This window comes from Podarcis liolepis (assembly GCF_965112155.1).
Source record: "Podarcis liolepis genome assembly, chromosome: 15".
In the NCBI taxonomy this organism is placed as follows: domain Eukaryota; kingdom Metazoa; phylum Chordata; class Lepidosauria; order Squamata; family Lacertidae; genus Podarcis; species Podarcis liolepis.
Window position 1 is genome coordinate 15,745,301 of NC_139566.1, and position 16,138 is coordinate 15,761,438.

General features: G+C 48.1%; 1 protein-coding gene across 1 annotated transcript in view; it reads left to right on the plus strand.

Moving 5' to 3' along the window:
- LOC310693888 (uncharacterized protein) overlaps positions 1 to 12,574 on the plus strand; it is a gene marked incomplete at its 5' end in the record, with an annotated part of 32,493 nt that extends 19,919 nt beyond the window's left edge. Inside the window, 8 exons of the mRNA XM_083476283.1 lie at positions 1,376 to 1,530; positions 2,510 to 2,678; positions 3,858 to 3,981; positions 4,599 to 4,714; positions 5,588 to 5,802; positions 7,554 to 7,662; positions 8,555 to 8,758; positions 11,983 to 12,574. Of these exons, the coding sequence (XP_083332409.1) occupies positions 1,376 to 1,530; positions 2,510 to 2,678; positions 3,858 to 3,981; positions 4,599 to 4,714; positions 5,588 to 5,802; positions 7,554 to 7,662; positions 8,555 to 8,758; positions 11,983 to 12,139 (1,249 nt within the window). The 3' untranslated portion in view covers positions 12,140 to 12,574. The remainder of the gene's footprint in view (positions 1 to 1,375; positions 1,531 to 2,509; positions 2,679 to 3,857; positions 3,982 to 4,598; positions 4,715 to 5,587; positions 5,803 to 7,553; positions 7,663 to 8,554; positions 8,759 to 11,982) is intronic.
- Between the last annotated feature and the right edge of the window lie 3,564 nt (positions 12,575 to 16,138).

Genomic DNA, 16,138 nt, shown 5'->3' on the forward strand with positions numbered 1-16,138 from the left:
CGGTTGGTTCTAGCTGGGCCAAGGAATCCTTTGTTGTTGTTGTTTTAAAAAAATACATTCATACTAGATTAATAAGTAGAAGCAAAATGGCAAATGGCAGGTTGTGGGGACAGGGGCGCCATCAAAGGAGGGACTGGGGGGCCAGGGCACCCCCATATTTTCAAGGAAATTCCATGGCAATCCTCAAAAGGATGAGCCAGGATGAAGAGTCTTTGCCTTGGCGCATCCCTTTCATGAAGGTAATGTGGCTGTTCAGGGTGGGGGGGGCATGATGGGCCAAGTCGGCCTGGCCGGGTTGGGAGGGCAGCACATGTGTGATGTCATGCCACAACCCCGCCCCCATGTTGGGGTCAACTCGGTGTGTGTGTGTGTGCAGGGAAGAGGACCACTTTTTTCCTAGCCAGAAACTGACTTTCCCCCAGTCCCAGAGTCTTATCCGGATTACAGTGGTACCTTGGGTTAAGAACTTAATTCGTTCTGGAGGTCCGTTCTTAACCTGAAACTGTTCTTAACCTGAGGTACCACTTTAGCTAATGGGGCCTCCCGCTGATGCCGCTGCGCGACTTCTGTTCTCATCCTGAGGTAAAGTTCTTAACCCGAGGTACTACTTCCGGGTTAGCGGAGTCTGTAACCTGAAGCGTCTGTAACCTGAGGTACAGACTGTGGGCTCAGGGCCAGTGGAAGTATCTGACTCTGGACTCATCTACATTTTCATTGGCCCCGTAATTTCTTCAATTCGTCCCATGATCCTCACAGGTTTTAGTTTTATCCTGCCACTTTCCTTGGGGAAACCCAAGGCGATGGGTGGCAGCGACATGTAAGGGCGGCTGGTGGCAAGATGCGGGGGAAGGTCATGTCCTGATTTGCCCTCCCAGGATGCTGGCAGCTACGGTGTGTTCTCTTTCCATTCTCCAGCCATTACGCCTTGGTGCTTCTAGAGTAGCTCTGGGGTGGGAAGCCTCAGGCCCGGGGGACAAATTCTGCCCTCCATTTCTCTCTTTCTGGCCCTCAGGAGCCTCCCCAGGCCACCCCAGCCAGACCATCCTTGAGTGTTTATGCCTGGCTGGTGTGCAACCTCAAACTCTGATACCGCCTCTTGCTTGTCTGGGTCGAGGAGAGAGAGCCGTGTGCAGAAACCGGCCCATCGTACAAATATAATATTTACATTCCTTGCTCCTCCCACTTTTGCCTCTGGTCCTGCCCACCACAGGCATGTGGCCCCTGGTAGGTTGTGCAGAAGGGAACGTGGCCCTCAGGCTCTAAAAGCTCCCCCACTCCTTTTCCAGATCATTCTTCCATTCCCGCCGCTTCCAGATTTCACCCACACAGAGACCACCACCCTGTCTATAACAAGACTCGTTCCTCCCCGGTTTAGGTTTGGCCGGAAAGCTTTGTTGATCTGGTCCTGTCTCCAGATGGCTGTTTCGGGGTCCTGCGCTGCTTTCGCCCCCAGCTTCACAGCTTACTGCATCTTCCGCTTCCTGTCAGGAATGGCTCTCTCAGGCATTGGGCTGAACTGCGTGTCGCTGTGTAAGTAAGTTTCCTCTGGTGACTGGTTCCAAGACTTAAAACATTAGCCAAGCATGCTGCAAATCTGCCCTGAGGCCTCTGGGCATGTGCAAAGGGCCCAGTTCTCCCATTAATCACAGACAGTCATAGCCACCAAAGACAACCAGTTACAGATGAGAGAGAGTTTGATTCTTGGAATCTCTTTTTTCAGTTGTTGTTTTTCTGAGAATATGAGAAACTTGCAAACTGATGTGGAAACAAGGAGGACTAAGATTGGTAAAATGAGAACCCGAGAGAAATGCCAATCATCATTGACAGATACACTCATCCCTCATTACCAATGGGGTAAAATGAGTGATGACTACTTCCCAGCCTTGTGATCTGGGTTCAGGTCTGATTTGTGCACACAAACCCTGAGGCACGATGTTGTGTTGTAGTGAGTGTTGCACAGAATAAGGGATATCTGGGTTTAAATCTCCACTCATTTAGCGCATACGATATCGGACTAACAAAACCTGTTCTTCATTATTTACATGTGTGAATTCAAATCATGGGATTAAACTGCCAAAATATTTAGAAGTGATAAATCTACCTAAATATAGCAGTGCCTTACTGTTAGCTAGGTTTGTGTTTTAACTTCTCCACTGCTGCAAATAAGGTTTTTGGGTGTTCCTTTTGATGTACATTTATGTCCCAGAGGAACTGGAGAAATTCAATCTGTCCCATATGTTTTATACGGTGTTTTTTTATATAGAAAGGGGGGGAGGTACTCACCATGAAATTGTTACAGTAAGTACCACACTTTTAACATGGGGAGGGGGGCAGAAGGTGCCAGTACTGTGTAACCTTGAGTACTTCCAGGAAGAAAGTACTGGTTTTATATTTTCTGTTTGACACAGAGTTTAGGTCAAAGTTCTTGTTAGAAACCCCAGAATCAGTTAGGTGGGTGTTCACTCCTTTGAACATTGCTAGACGGCAACATGGGGTTTTCCTCTTCCAGCGGTAGAGTGGACCCCAATGCATTCCCGGGCCACCATCAGCATGGTGACTGGATACAGCTACAGCGTCGGGCAGTTCATCCTCGCAGGCATAGCTTATGCCATCCGCGACTGGCGCTGGCTCCAGCTGGCCGTCTCCTTCCCTTACTTCGCCTTCTTCCTGTACGGCTGGTAGGTGGCGCTGTGGCCCTGCTCTCTTGTCTGCTGTGAGTGGCAGTGGTGGGAGTTCCTGGCCCAAAACGTTGACATTAATTGTGTGGGGAGGCTGGGAACTGGTGGGTGAAGGCGAGGAAAGCTGAGGTTGTGGGAAAGGAGCTGGGGAGGAAGGAGGGAGCTGTGGAGGACACCGGTCATTTGAGGAATGGGAGGAGTGTCACAAGGAAGCTTCTGGAAGGGCAGACTAGACAAGCAAGGAGGAGAAAAAGGGATGTCTCTTCTTCTCTCTCACAATCCCCATTTAAGGATGCCACTTTAAAGATAAAGATATAGGGCTTATCCACACTTTCCAGGAACAACCCACGCTTTAAAGCTCTGTGTCCGGCACCCTCTTTATTTCTCTCTAAAGCTTCTCCCACACAAAAAAAGCTCTTTAAAGCTGAATCGGAGCAAAGAGCAATCTGCAGAAAACCTAGACTGCCATTTGCTCCCATTCAGCTTTAAAGAGCAGGTGCTGTGTTTGCATCATTGACAAACAGCAGTTCAACAATAAAAGCTTCCCCAGCACATTATCAGAGGGAAGCTTCAGCTGTTGGTTTCCTGCCTTTCCTACAGCCAAGCGTGCTGACTCGGGAGGGTGATTGACGCAGCTGACATCGCGTGTGATGCCGTGATGTCACGAGTCGCATCCGGGCATCATGCACGATGTTGTGATACTGCACGTGACGCCCAGACATCGGACACGACACCAAGACACAACGCCATCGTGCACAATGTCTGGGTGTCTGGGTGGCTCCAATGCCATGAGCCGGGGGCTGCTCCCCCACCATGGAGGGGGGAGGGGGGAGGAGCCGCCATATCCCGGACAAACATTGTGGGAACTGTGTCCCCCGCTAACAAATATTGGGGTGGGGGTTCAAAGGGGTTCAGCCTCTAGGAGTCAGCACCCCTGCTTACAGCCATTGGAGGCAGAGAAGTATAAGCCCTAAGGGGGGGGGGAAAGCTAGCTGAACCTAGGGAGGGGCTTCTTGGAGAAGGAGATGTTGGGGTGCAGGGCAGAGCTGTTAAACAAATACCCAAGGGCTCCTTCTGTAGAGCAGGATGGGCATTACCTAGGGGTTGTATATACCTGCTTTCGCCTCACCGTGTCCCTGTTCCCCCACCTTGCTGCCTCTCTGTTTTTCTCTTGCCCAGGTGGTTTACAGAGTCTGCCCGGTGGTATGCCACAGCTGGCAAACTGGACCAGGCACTCAAGGAGCTGCAAAAAGTGGCACGGATAAATGGGCAGAAGGAGCAAGGGCAGAAGCTCAGCCTCGAGGTAGCGAGAGAAAGAAACGTTCCTTCCTTTTCTTCCTGGTTTACGCTTCTAAGCCTTTAGCATCTGCACAACAGGTAGTGATTCAGCAGTGCCAGCTCCCCCCAAAAAACATACACACACAAAAATGCATCTCTCTGCTGTTAAAAAAACCAAAAAACAGCACCATTTGAATATCTGCCTGCCAAACATCTACAGGGAACAGGAGCCTGCCTGGGAGTGCAGGTGGGGAATGGTAGCAGCCTTAGGAAGAAGACGAGGTGGACCAGCCATCCAAAAAATGGCTGTGCGTATTTTGCGACAGTCTTGATTCCGCAGTCAGAATACACTAATTTTGCAATTGGGGTGCAAGTTGTGGATTCGCCTGTTTGGCCTCCAACCTCACTAGCCTGCTGATCTGTAAGGTTTCCAATGGGGCTTTCCCCCTACCTCTACCGAAAAAGGTTGAGGATTGAATGTGGAACCTTCTTTATCCAAAGCATGAACGTGGAACTCTGGTCCTTCCCCTTAAACATTAAGTAAGTTTCCAGGCGTCTCGTCATTCCATCCCTAAATGTGCGGAATTTGGCCGGAGACCACAGCAGGCGGCGGGCAACCCCTTGCTTGTCTTTTTCTTGCAGGTCTTGAAAGCCAGCCTACAGAAAGAGGCACCCTCCGCCAAGTCCAACTTCACGGCAGCTGACTTGGTGCGATCGCCTGTTGTGCGTCGGGTAACGTGCTGCCTTTGCTTCGTCTGGTAAGTTTGAGGTGGAAGCAGCTGGTGGGGAAGGCAAGAGAGGGAATGAAAGAAGCGGAAGAAGAAAAGCCAGGTCGCTTTAAAGATCGTTTTCTTGGGTCAGTATTGGGGGGGGATAGCTCAGTTGGTTAGAGCAGGGGTGTAGTGTGGGGGGCTGGGGGGCTGTGCTTTTTTGAGAGGGGGCATGACCAGCCCCCCCCAGGCTCCTTCTCGGACTAACCTACCTCACTGGGTTGTTGTGAGGGACTAAATGAGGGCAGAAGCCACAGGTGCCACCTTGAGCTCTGTGGAGAAAATGTTGGGATATACAGTGGTACCTTGGTTTTCAAATGTAATCCCTTCCAGAAGACCGTTCAGCTTCCGAAACATTCAAAAACTGAGGCGCAAAGGGAGAATTCCAATTTCAATGGAGAAAATTGAAAAACATGCAGCGGAAGCCATTTGACTTCCGAGGTGCATTCAAAAACGGAAGGAATTACTTCTGGGTTTTCGGCGTTCGAAAAACCGAAACGTTCGGCTTCTGAGACACTCAAAAATGGAGGTACCACTGTAAATGGAACGATAGGTGGTTGGTTGTAAGTCACTTTGGGTTGGAGGCGACTAACAAATTTAATAAATAATGGTGCATAAAGAATAATGATGGAAAACAGAGTCCAAAAACATCTGGAGGGTCAAAGGTTGAAGAGCATTGAGCTAACTCAGTATCTACACTGACAGGAAGCGGATTCACCTGGTTTCTGACAGGGATGTCCCTCCGTTCTACCTGGAAATGCTGGAGACTGAACCTGGGACTTTCTTTACGCAGAGCAAATGTTCTGCCCCTGAGCCACAACCCTCGGCTTATTTGTGTGTTTTCCCTGTATCCGCCACCAGGTTCTCCACCAGCTTCGCCTACTATGGGTTGGCTATGGACCTGCAGAACTTTGGGGTCAGCGTCTACCTCATCCAGGTGATCTTTGGGGCTGTCGATATCCCAGCGAAACTCATTGCCTTTGTTGTGATTTGCTACTTTGGCCGCAGGATCACCCAGGCATTGACTCTCATCCTAGCAGGCCTGTCCATTGCCGGAAACATCTTTGTCCCCCAAGGTGAGACTCCAGATAAACCGCAGTTTAGGGGCTCCTCCAGACCATTGAGCGTTCGTTCTGATTTGCTTTCACAAAGCTTATGCGGAAGTTGGATTTATTGAGCACTTGCTCCAATTCATTTCCTGGGAGGTTATACATTGACAACAAATGTTCATCTTGATTTGTTTGCAAGGTGTTCATGCATCTTCCTGTTAGTCACTATTCCACCCCATACTTTTCAATGTACGGTACGTCCCCATCCCTTTCCAAACTGCAAACAGTTTGTTTCATATTTATTTGCTTTATGCATTAAATTTATATCCCATGGCTCTTCCTCCAAGAAAATCCCAGGGCATCTTATTTTTTCAAGTGGGTAATAATGTAATAATAATAATAATAATAATAATAATAATAATAATAATAATATTTTATTATTTGTACCCCACCCATCTGACTGGGCTGACCCAGCCACTCTGGGCAGCTTCCAACATATATAAAGACATAAGTATGCTGCACTAGGGATACAGAATGATTTCATCCACTTTATTTATTTATCCACCTATTGATTTATTCAACATCCACTCTGCCCTTCTTCTTCCTAAAGGAGCCCAGGGTGGCAAACCACCAAGCAGCAAAACAATACAATTCAAAATAAAACAAAACATGCTTCTGCAAACCTATGTTTCCTGGTATGTGCTAGAGTTCCTCCCACAAAATAGAGAACAGTCTGTTTTTCTACTCCTTGAGGGGTTTGGGTGCCCTCCAAAGACCTCTTGGGAACTGTAGTCTGGTGAGGGTGCTGAAAGCAGATTCCTAGGGTTATAGGCTCCCAACAGGGTTTCCTGTGGAGGAGGAAAGGCTGTTTGTTTTCAGTGTGAAATGGGCTTAAGTCCTAGAACTGTGTGGCATAAGACCTTGTGACTGAGACTACAGGTTCATGCTTCTGGCTCAAAAGCACGTGGAAGAATAGGTGAAAGAGCCCCTGAGCATATGCGGGGTGCATTTTTCTTACTAACAGCTTCCTTCCTCCAGGCAAATTTTAATTCATTAATTCATTTGCTTATTTTACATTTGTGCATAATACCCAACAGCTAAAGTTTTCTGAGTGATTTGCAGGTAAAAGTTGAAAACCATAAAACAGAAAACAAGAAGGTGAGGGAGGAACTTTTTGTTGAAATCACAGCATAGTGGGAAAGGATTAAACCACAGCGCCAGCCCTGATCAGCTCCCAGCCCCATCCCAACAGCTGTTATTTTAAAACCACAAACAGACATTTTAAATGCAATTTCTTATTTAACATAATGCGTCGTTTCACTCAAGGAAAGTGCCTTGACTTCACTCCTGCTGGTGATGGGAGCATCAACATTCACAGTGTCAATGCCAGTGTTCACCAAAGGTTGCCGAAAACCTATATAAAAAGGCTTAAAATGTGGCTGTTGCCTGCCACCTTCAGGCTGCCACCCTTGTTATTGGCTGCGCTGCAGGTGAGACACAGAATGTTCACAAATGCTCTAATAGTTCTGAGACGAAGACTGCTGGTGACACAACACTGACAAACTGAGGAAGGTCATTTGGCTGGTGACAGAGGGAGAAAACCTTATCTTAAGACTGAGGTGGTGGGGGCAGGAAATGTATGCCAAATGCAAAGTGGAACAGGAAGTCAAATAATGGCAAGAAACCAAAGGTCAAAACGGTAACAGAATTTGTTGGGGGGCTGAAGGGCTCTGAACAATAGTTGTTTGCAAAATCATTTGAGTTGATCTTCTCCCCAGATATGCAGATCCTGCGCACTGTCTTTGCTGTCTTTGGGAAAGGGTGCTTGGCAGCCTCTTTCAACTGTGTCTTCTTATACACGGGAGAGCTTTACCCCACGGTGATCAGGTACCTCAGACTTAGTGGAAGCTCTTAACTGTGGGCCATTTTATATGGGCGGTTATCCTGGAATACCATCAGAACCGTCTTGCGTACCCGGAAATAAATGCTGTTTTCAGCGCAAGATATCAGCCTGAAGTCATGTGAGGCACCCAAAATATCAAGCCCGAAGTCATGTGAGGCACCCAAAATGGCCGCCGCACTCTTCTGGGATGTGGGGAAATGAGATGTCCCAGCTTTTCCAGGGCAGTTGATGGGTATACAATGCTGCCCACTGCTATTCCTTTTACTTTCTAAAGTGGCCTCTGTGGCCTGAGCACACACAGCTGCGGAAGCCCCCTAGACCCAAGCTATTTAAGGCAGGCCCATCTTTTAAAACAGGCAGGTGGAGCCATCCTTCAAGTAACCTGGCTGCTGTGGAGGCTGGCCCATTTGGGTGAATGGGGCGCTGCCCCACCAGTCTCAGTCTGCCATACGCCAGCCGCCTTCCACCAGTCTTCATATTCCCAGCCACCCCAGGGATTGGCACTGCTTGGCAGCTTCCTCCTCCTCCTCAGTCTCAGTGTTGCTCCATGTAGAACTCAGCAGGGAGGAAGAGGAGAGCAAAACCAGAATGAGTCGTCTCTGCCTGTCGTTGGCTCTGGCTCCCCCTAGTGTTGGGCTCCCTGCCTTTTGCCCTACCAGTCCCAATGAGCACCAGGCACCAATCTATTTAGGCCAGCAATAGGGAGCCTGTGGCCCTACAGACATTGCTAGACTGCAGCTCCCATCATCCTGGGTCATTGGCCATGCTGGCTGGGTCTGATGGGAGTTGAAGTCTGGGGTCATCTGTTGGGGCAGCACAGGTTTCCCAGGCTTAAGGCTTTTCCCCTTTGTCAACTTTCTGTCCATTGCATGGCAGGCAGACCGGGATGGGGTTTGGGAACACCATGGCTCGTGTCGGCGGGATCGTGGCTCCCTTGGTGAGGATGACTGGCGAGTATTCCCCATCTCTCCCCCTTCTGATCTATGGGGCAGCTCCCATCATCTCTGGCATTGCCGCCTGCTTCCTTCCAGAGACCCTGAACATGCCACTACCTGATACCATCGAAGATGTGGAGAACCAGTAAGTAGATCTGCCTTTCCCCCTCCTCATTCCTTAACCACATTTGTTTGCTTATCAGCACCAACCCTTGGTACCTGGCATTGTTTGGGAATTCTGAGAGACCAAAAAAACCCCCCACAACAGTGCAGTTTTAAAATCAGTGGCTAAAATTGGCACAGTTTCGAAAGGTTCAGTTTGCCTCAGCTCAGAAAGGGTATTGGAGAGTTGGAAAAGGTTCAGAAAAGTGATGGGAATTGGTAAGGGGACATATTCATTCTATATAATCAACAAAGGAAAAATGGCTGTGAGCCTGTCTTCCAAAGTGCAGGGCTTGCACACAGAAAGCCCCAGGAGTTGAGTTTGAATTCTTATCCTCTGGGGGGGCATCTGGTTGGCCACTGTGAGAACAGGTTGCTGGACTAGATGAATCCTTGGCCTAATGCAAAAGGTTCTTAGGCTCTTATTCCATGTATCCAAACATAGACAGAAACCTGGTCATTGCTCATGATAATCTTAAGGTGTTCAAATATGTAGCCAACATAAAGTAGATGTATTCATCGCATGTATCCAAGAGCTTTTATCCAAGGACCTCAAGTTGGCATAACTGGTCCCCCACAATTTTATTCACACAACAACCCTATCAGGTAGGCTAGGCTAAGAGTGATTGGCACAAAGTCACCCAATGAGCTTCATGGCCCTGGTCTCCCAGGTCTTAGTTGGACACTCTAACCACTGCACCACGCTGCCTTCCTTCCATTTAGTAAGCCACCAGTGGCGGAGAAGTGACTTGCATCAAGGAAAACACAACATTCCAGCATTTTACCTAAAATAGTCAAAGGACACATAAGCAACGCTTATAGAGCTATTATAATACAAACAGAAGAGATTGTGCCTTTTCATGTCATGATTCATATTCAGGAATTGTCATCATTTCGGCTACCCCCTCTCTTAATTCAAAACATGGAATGGGCATCATTTGGCTTGTCAGTGTATGCCAATCGTAACCGCATAAATTATCTGCCTATATCATGCAGATTACCCACAAAGTGTGCAGATAATCAACTTACACAGATGAGACTGGCTTATGACGCAAAGAAGCTGAATTTGCTGTTGCCATTGTCACATGGTAGACATGATATTAAACTCCCACAAAAAGGCCCAGGGATAGGTTCCCACAGTTTAGGGACCAAGAGCTGTTCCCCTTAGCACCAGATTTGGCAATCAGATAAATCGGGTTTGTTTGCTCTAAAACATCTTTTTACCATGCAGTTTTGCATCTTATTTCCATTAAGATACAAATTTATATGCATGCTGTATAGAAGTACTGGTATATGCATTTCGGTACGCATTGCTTAGAAGAGGAACAACATTGCAAAATTCAGAAAAGCGTGCATTTCGAAAGATGGCTGTGGGTTGATTTGCATCTTGTTTTCCGAAAGGTAAATTCCCCTTTAAGTGCAAACGGAATCGGATTTCTGCCCAACGCTACGGGGAGGTCATCTAATCCAACCCCACCGTGACTCTTATCTTCTGTTTAAAATTGCTTTGAGCAATTTGGCGTGAAGGTAAAGTCTGCATTCAGGCCCTGGATTACCTCCGTTAATTTGCAGAGACAAATGATTAACTCAAGGTGCCTAAAAACGAAATAACCTTGGACCCCACGGAAATTTCCTCCTGCAAATTTGGGGGAATGGCTGCATATTCCTGAGAGAGAAGTGATACTTGCTTTTTCTTTGCTGATCAGCATCTTGACATTTGAATCCAAGAGTGCGGCAGAGCAGTCGCCAGCTGCTCCGCTAGCTGAAAGACTAGCTTGTGAGGAGAAGCAGTCCAGTTGCCGGCTGCACATACCCCTTAATCAAAAAAATACCCCAGATCAGTACAGAACTCAAGGAAAGCTTTTCTTTTTCTTTTTTTATTAATTTATTTAACATAATTATTACAAAATCTTGCAAATACATACATACATACACACATACATACATATATATTTCAGAGAAGCACACATATATAAAAAAAGAACAAAAGAAGAAAAAATAGAGAGAGAAAAGAAGAAAAGTTGGAAGAATTTCTTCCAAATTTATTCTACAAATATCTCAATATGAAAATATTAATAAAATTTCATTGACTGATTTGTGTGAGATTGTATGGGAATAATACGGAATAACAGATACAATCTGCCTTAAAATGTATATAGGAAGTGCAGTGTAAGCGATGGGAGTCAATCAAGGAAAGCTTTTCAACACATCACCTGGCACGTTCATGGAAATCACATGGGGGGGAGTGCTGCTGTACTGCTTGGGGGCTTTCCATGGGGGCATCTGAGTGACCACTGTGAGACTAATGGGCCTTTGGCCTGATACTGCAGGAATCTTCTTCCATTCTTATGGCAGAACAACCTCCCTTGAGCAAACAGCAACTCCAGCTGAAGTCAGCTTGGATTACACGGACAAGAGGGTCCTGTGTGCCTCTTAAAACATCCCCTGCCTTCCGAAATACTTTTTTTAAAAAACAGAAACGCAAGCCTGAAGTTCAGAGGCCTTTAGTATCAAATCCAGTAGGACTATGTGGGGAAATGAAGGTTAAACCAGCTAAGGCACACCTGCTCCAAAGACCTATCTGGGCCTTCTAATCCAGGGGGAGGGCCAGGGGGGTCGTAGCCCCAGGTGCATGGTTTTGAAGGGGTACGAGGCAGGCGCCCCCATGCAGGGATCCCCATCCTGCCTGCCGCTAGAGGACTCTGGATCCTGGAGCCTAGCCTTCCCGCCGTGTCCCAAGTCTCTTTGCCAAGGGCCAGCCGGCCAGGCTCCCCTCTGCTGAGGCAGGCAGACAACAACAACAACAACAACAACAACAATAATAATTTATTTATACCCCGCCCATCTGGCTGGGTTTCCCCAGCCACTCTGGGCGGCTTCCAACTGAATATTAAAAATAATAGTGTGTCAGACATTAAAAACTTCCCTAAACAGGACCGCCTTCAGTTGTGGTACAGGTGGTACAGCTAAGCCCCATGAACCTTCGGTGTGCTGAGCAGCAGCAGTGAAACATTAGCTGGCTTGGCGAGTTTTCTTCACCCTCCATCCCCAGCCCCTCATTTTCTTATTGAGCTGAGCTGGGGAGGAGTCAGTTTGTAAGACTACCTGGACCTAAGCAGAAGGATTTGCAGGAACCCATAATATTCCCCCAATCGTCTCTCTCTCTCTCCCCACCCCCATCCAGCTTCATTATTTGTCTTCTTCTAGGAACTTGGAGCAGCAGAAAGGCGACGAGGGTTGCAAAGGAACCCCTTCCCATCAGGACGACATTTTCCTGGACATGAGAATGTTTAAAGATCCCAGGCCGCTTGAAAACACAGGGAAAGGAGATGGGGCAGCGGCCGACCCAGCCAAAAGTAGCTGAGCCTCAAAGGTGTGGCCCCAGGCACAGCAGGGCCTCCACTGCCTGCAATGTACCACCTTCAACAATAAAAAAAACCCTAAGTGCCTTCTTCCACCAGCATAGCAAAGTCGAGACATTCTGTTAATCGTAATAGGCTAGGACACCATTCTAGCCTGGCTGACATGTCCAAGTGTGAAAAACTCACAGCTGGGGACCTGCAAAAAAGTGGGGGGGGGGCAATCCTCATCTCCTTAAAGGGCTTCTTGTGTTTGAGGATCTGACCAGCCAAGCCCTCCACCCTGCAAGGACACTTTAAGGTGGAAGGGGCTTAGGCTAGTCTCTGCTGCAGGGACCCACCAAATCTCATTTTTCCAGTTTACCAGTTCAGTTCCTAGCATGTCTACAACATTTTGGTGTTTTTTTTTAAATCCTCCTGAAAATTCAACAGCATTTTTTTTTTTTTGTGCACTCCTAAATAAAGATGGAAAGAGCTGTCAATCTTGGTTCTACATATGCTTTTTTTTACCATTGTTTACTTGGAAAACTGCAAGGCAAATTTTGTATGAGGGTGAATTTTAACAGATAGCTGTGCTTTGGTTCACGCATGGGTTTCGCACAGTGCAGATTTGATAGATTCAGCTTCAGATGAGAACTGAATCTAATTTCTCCCCAATCCTGATGCAATATCCCCTAATAGAACGCACTGTTGATGTTATACTAGGGACACAAATACATGCATTTTAAGGCATGATTTTCCTAGTTATATGCATTTTGGGGGAGGGGAGGTACCCTGTGCTTTGGGTTGCATATTGTTTCAGAATGTACAGATGAGGTTGGTTCAAATTAAGATGCAAGTGGTGGTTGCAGGTGCCATCAGATCAACATTTTCAAAGCAATGAGCTCTCCCTACTTGGGCAGAGGAAGCCTGCAGGAGAGGAGGAGGAAGGGAAAGAGGGGAGCAAATAAGGCCAGAGGGAAAACCAGCCATGGCCAGATCCAGTGGGCCGTTCACCATCCCTGCCTTATCATGTGGGTTTTCTTGGGAGGTGAGGCTCAGCAAAACAACAGGACTTGTTTGGAAGCCATCAAAGAAATGCATCAGCACACAGAGCGCCAACTCTCAATTATTGTCAGGTTAGGATGGAATAGTGTCCAGTTTTTACTTTGGGGTCAAACAAGGACTTTCAGCAGGGTGCTCATTTCTGCCGGGAAATACTTGAACTATACAAACATATTCACAGTCTTGTGGAGGGCCATTGGTTCCCCATGCCTGCTCCCAGTGGCAGCTGGTGCCCATTGGGTGGAGCAGAAAGCAGGGAGGGCAAAGTAGGCGGAGCCAGAGTCAATGACAGCTGGAGCCACAGCCAATGGTAGGCAGAGCTAAGGAGCTCTTGTTTCTGCCCCATTAGGGACAGAGGAAGAATTCAATTCAGTATGCATTCAAAGCCAAATATATCCAACTTGCCCTTTCTGAAACCACGTGTGAACCGAAACAGAGCTATCCTTCAAAATTCACACTTTTCCCAATTTCAGGTTACAGTTTTCCAACCATTTTTTAAAATGCACATTTTAAGGGAAAGCATGCATTAAAAAAAAATGTAAAAAAGACACAAAAATGCATTGCATTAGGGGAAATTGCTTGGAAAAATGTGTACGTTCACCAAAACTGCATATGAAAATGTGTTTATTAGGAGAAATTCGTACTAAAAATGCTGGGGAATTTTCACGGGGAATTTTCTATAATCAATAAATTCCAAATTGTTGCAAAATGTGGGGAACTGGATTTAAGAATGAGAAACTGGGAGAACTGGAATCCTTCCATCCCTCGTCCCCATCCTCCTCCTCTGCCTGCCTTCTGAGCTCTGCAAGACGGCCGCCCATTTGGCTGCTTGTAAGTAAAAAAGGCAGGCAGGTGGGGGCTGGCAGAGGGCAGACTCAGAGCAGTGCCCCATTTGCCCCAATGGACCAGCCTCCAGTGCCAGCTCCAACTGAAGCACCTCACCCCTTCAAGGTCCCCTTACTGGCACACTGCTTAGATAGGGTTGCCATACACCTGGAATTTCCCAGACATGCCCGTAATACTGCGGTCAGAAGCAGCGTCCAGGTAGAATTCGGCAAGAAAATGTCCCGGAAAATCAGGAGATATGGCAGCCCATATTGGCAGTGTCATTTTTGCCAATTTCCCATAAAATATCTCAAAAAGCACACGCCATCTTTCCGCCCCACCACTACTCTCACCCTACTGTGGCCTCAGCTTCCTCATGGGGCTTCTCTTGCCCATAATGCAGCTATTGGCTCTGCTGAGGTTTGGTCGGCCGTGGAGGCAGCTCCCGGTTCCAGCCTAACAATCGCCTCCTCCGTTTCTCCGGACACATTTGGCGGAAAGCTTCAGAGAGAGGCTTCAGCGGTGGGCGTGAAGGGCGTGAGGGAAGAAGGGAAAGGAGGGGCGTGGGGAAAGGGGCACGCAGAGCTCCTCGTGATGGCTTCAACAACTTTTGTGTCCGTATTTACACTTTTTGAAATATGGCAACTCTAGCTTAGAATGGCATTGCCACTCTGTCCAGCCTGTCAAATCTGACTTGATAATGACATCACTGAGAGCGAGTGAGGGCAATGGCAAGCGAAGACAGTGACAACAACAAAAAACACGACCCAGTTCCCCCAAAATGTTAATAAATTGTCAAAAAGGAGACGCACCCACCGCACCCGGCAAGATGGCTTAAAAGATTGACAAACTTTCAGACTCGGCCCACATCTTGATGGATTGCTCAGTTGGTAGAGCATCAGACTCTTAATCTCAGGGTTGTGAGTTCGAGCCCCACACTGGGCAAAAGATTCCTGCATTGCAGGGGGTCAGACTAGATGAACCATGGTGACCCCCTCCAACTCTACAATTCTATGATTCAACTCTCCTCCAAGGAGCTCGAGGTGAAATAAATGGGGGGGGATTCCTTTTTATAATCACAACAGGCATATAAGGGAGGCAAAAATAATATGTTACAATGGGCAACTTCCCCAGCCTGGCAGAAACCAGGAGGTTGCGCAGACCCCTCTCCTTTCCCCATCCAGGCAAGCAGACACACAGTCAGACTTGAAGGACACATCCTGGCAAGCAAAAGCCCTGAAGGAGGGCCAGCGAGAGGGTGTGGCCTGGGAGGAGTCCCAAGGGCTGGGCAGAGAACTCCTGGGGGCCACATTTGACCTCTGGCCTCAGCCCACAGCCCTGCTCAGGGTTGGAGGAAGGGGGTGCGGTGGGGGCAGGCTGCAGCACGTGTCACCACTGAGGGAGGTGACAAAATGCTGGGTGGCACTCACCGTGGGGCCTGAGCCACGCGTCTCTCCTGGGAGTGACGCGGTGGCTTGGGTGCCCACCGGCTCCCCGCTGCCCCAAACGGTCTGCCCACCGGTTCCCCCTCAGCTGTAGGGCGGAGCGTCCTGCCCCAGCTTGCTCCGCCCATGGGTGCAGGGCATGCGCGCTGCCCCAGGTGCCCGATCGGCTTGCTCCACTGCTGGCCCTGCTCTAGACGATGACTGGAAATGGTGAACAAGGTTCATTGGACAGGTCAATCTTGCCCTGCAGCACACATTGCAAGGAAGCATTAAATCTACTGGGGGGATTTGTTCTTCACTCACTTGAGTCAGCAGGTAACTTCAACCGGCCTGGGCAAGGTACCCTTTGTGTTGAGTGCACACCCCAGAACACGTCCCAGAATCCTTTGCCACACACAGTGGAACACCACGCTTCATCACTTGGGGTGAAGTCAAAGCGGCTGGTGCTCCCCGAAGGCAGAAATTATGAAGCACACTGCCCTGCTGAATAATTTTACTACACTATTTGGCTGCTTTGACTTGCGTCTGTCAAGAACACGGCAGTCACATTTTTCACACATTAGCATCTCGGCCACAAAAGCTAGAAACCGTTTTTCCCCCTTCAAAAAAGCAGACGGGTTGTTAATAATCACAACTCTGTTCTTTGTACAGTGTCTTCAGCCAGCAAATAAAAAGATAGGGAATAAATCA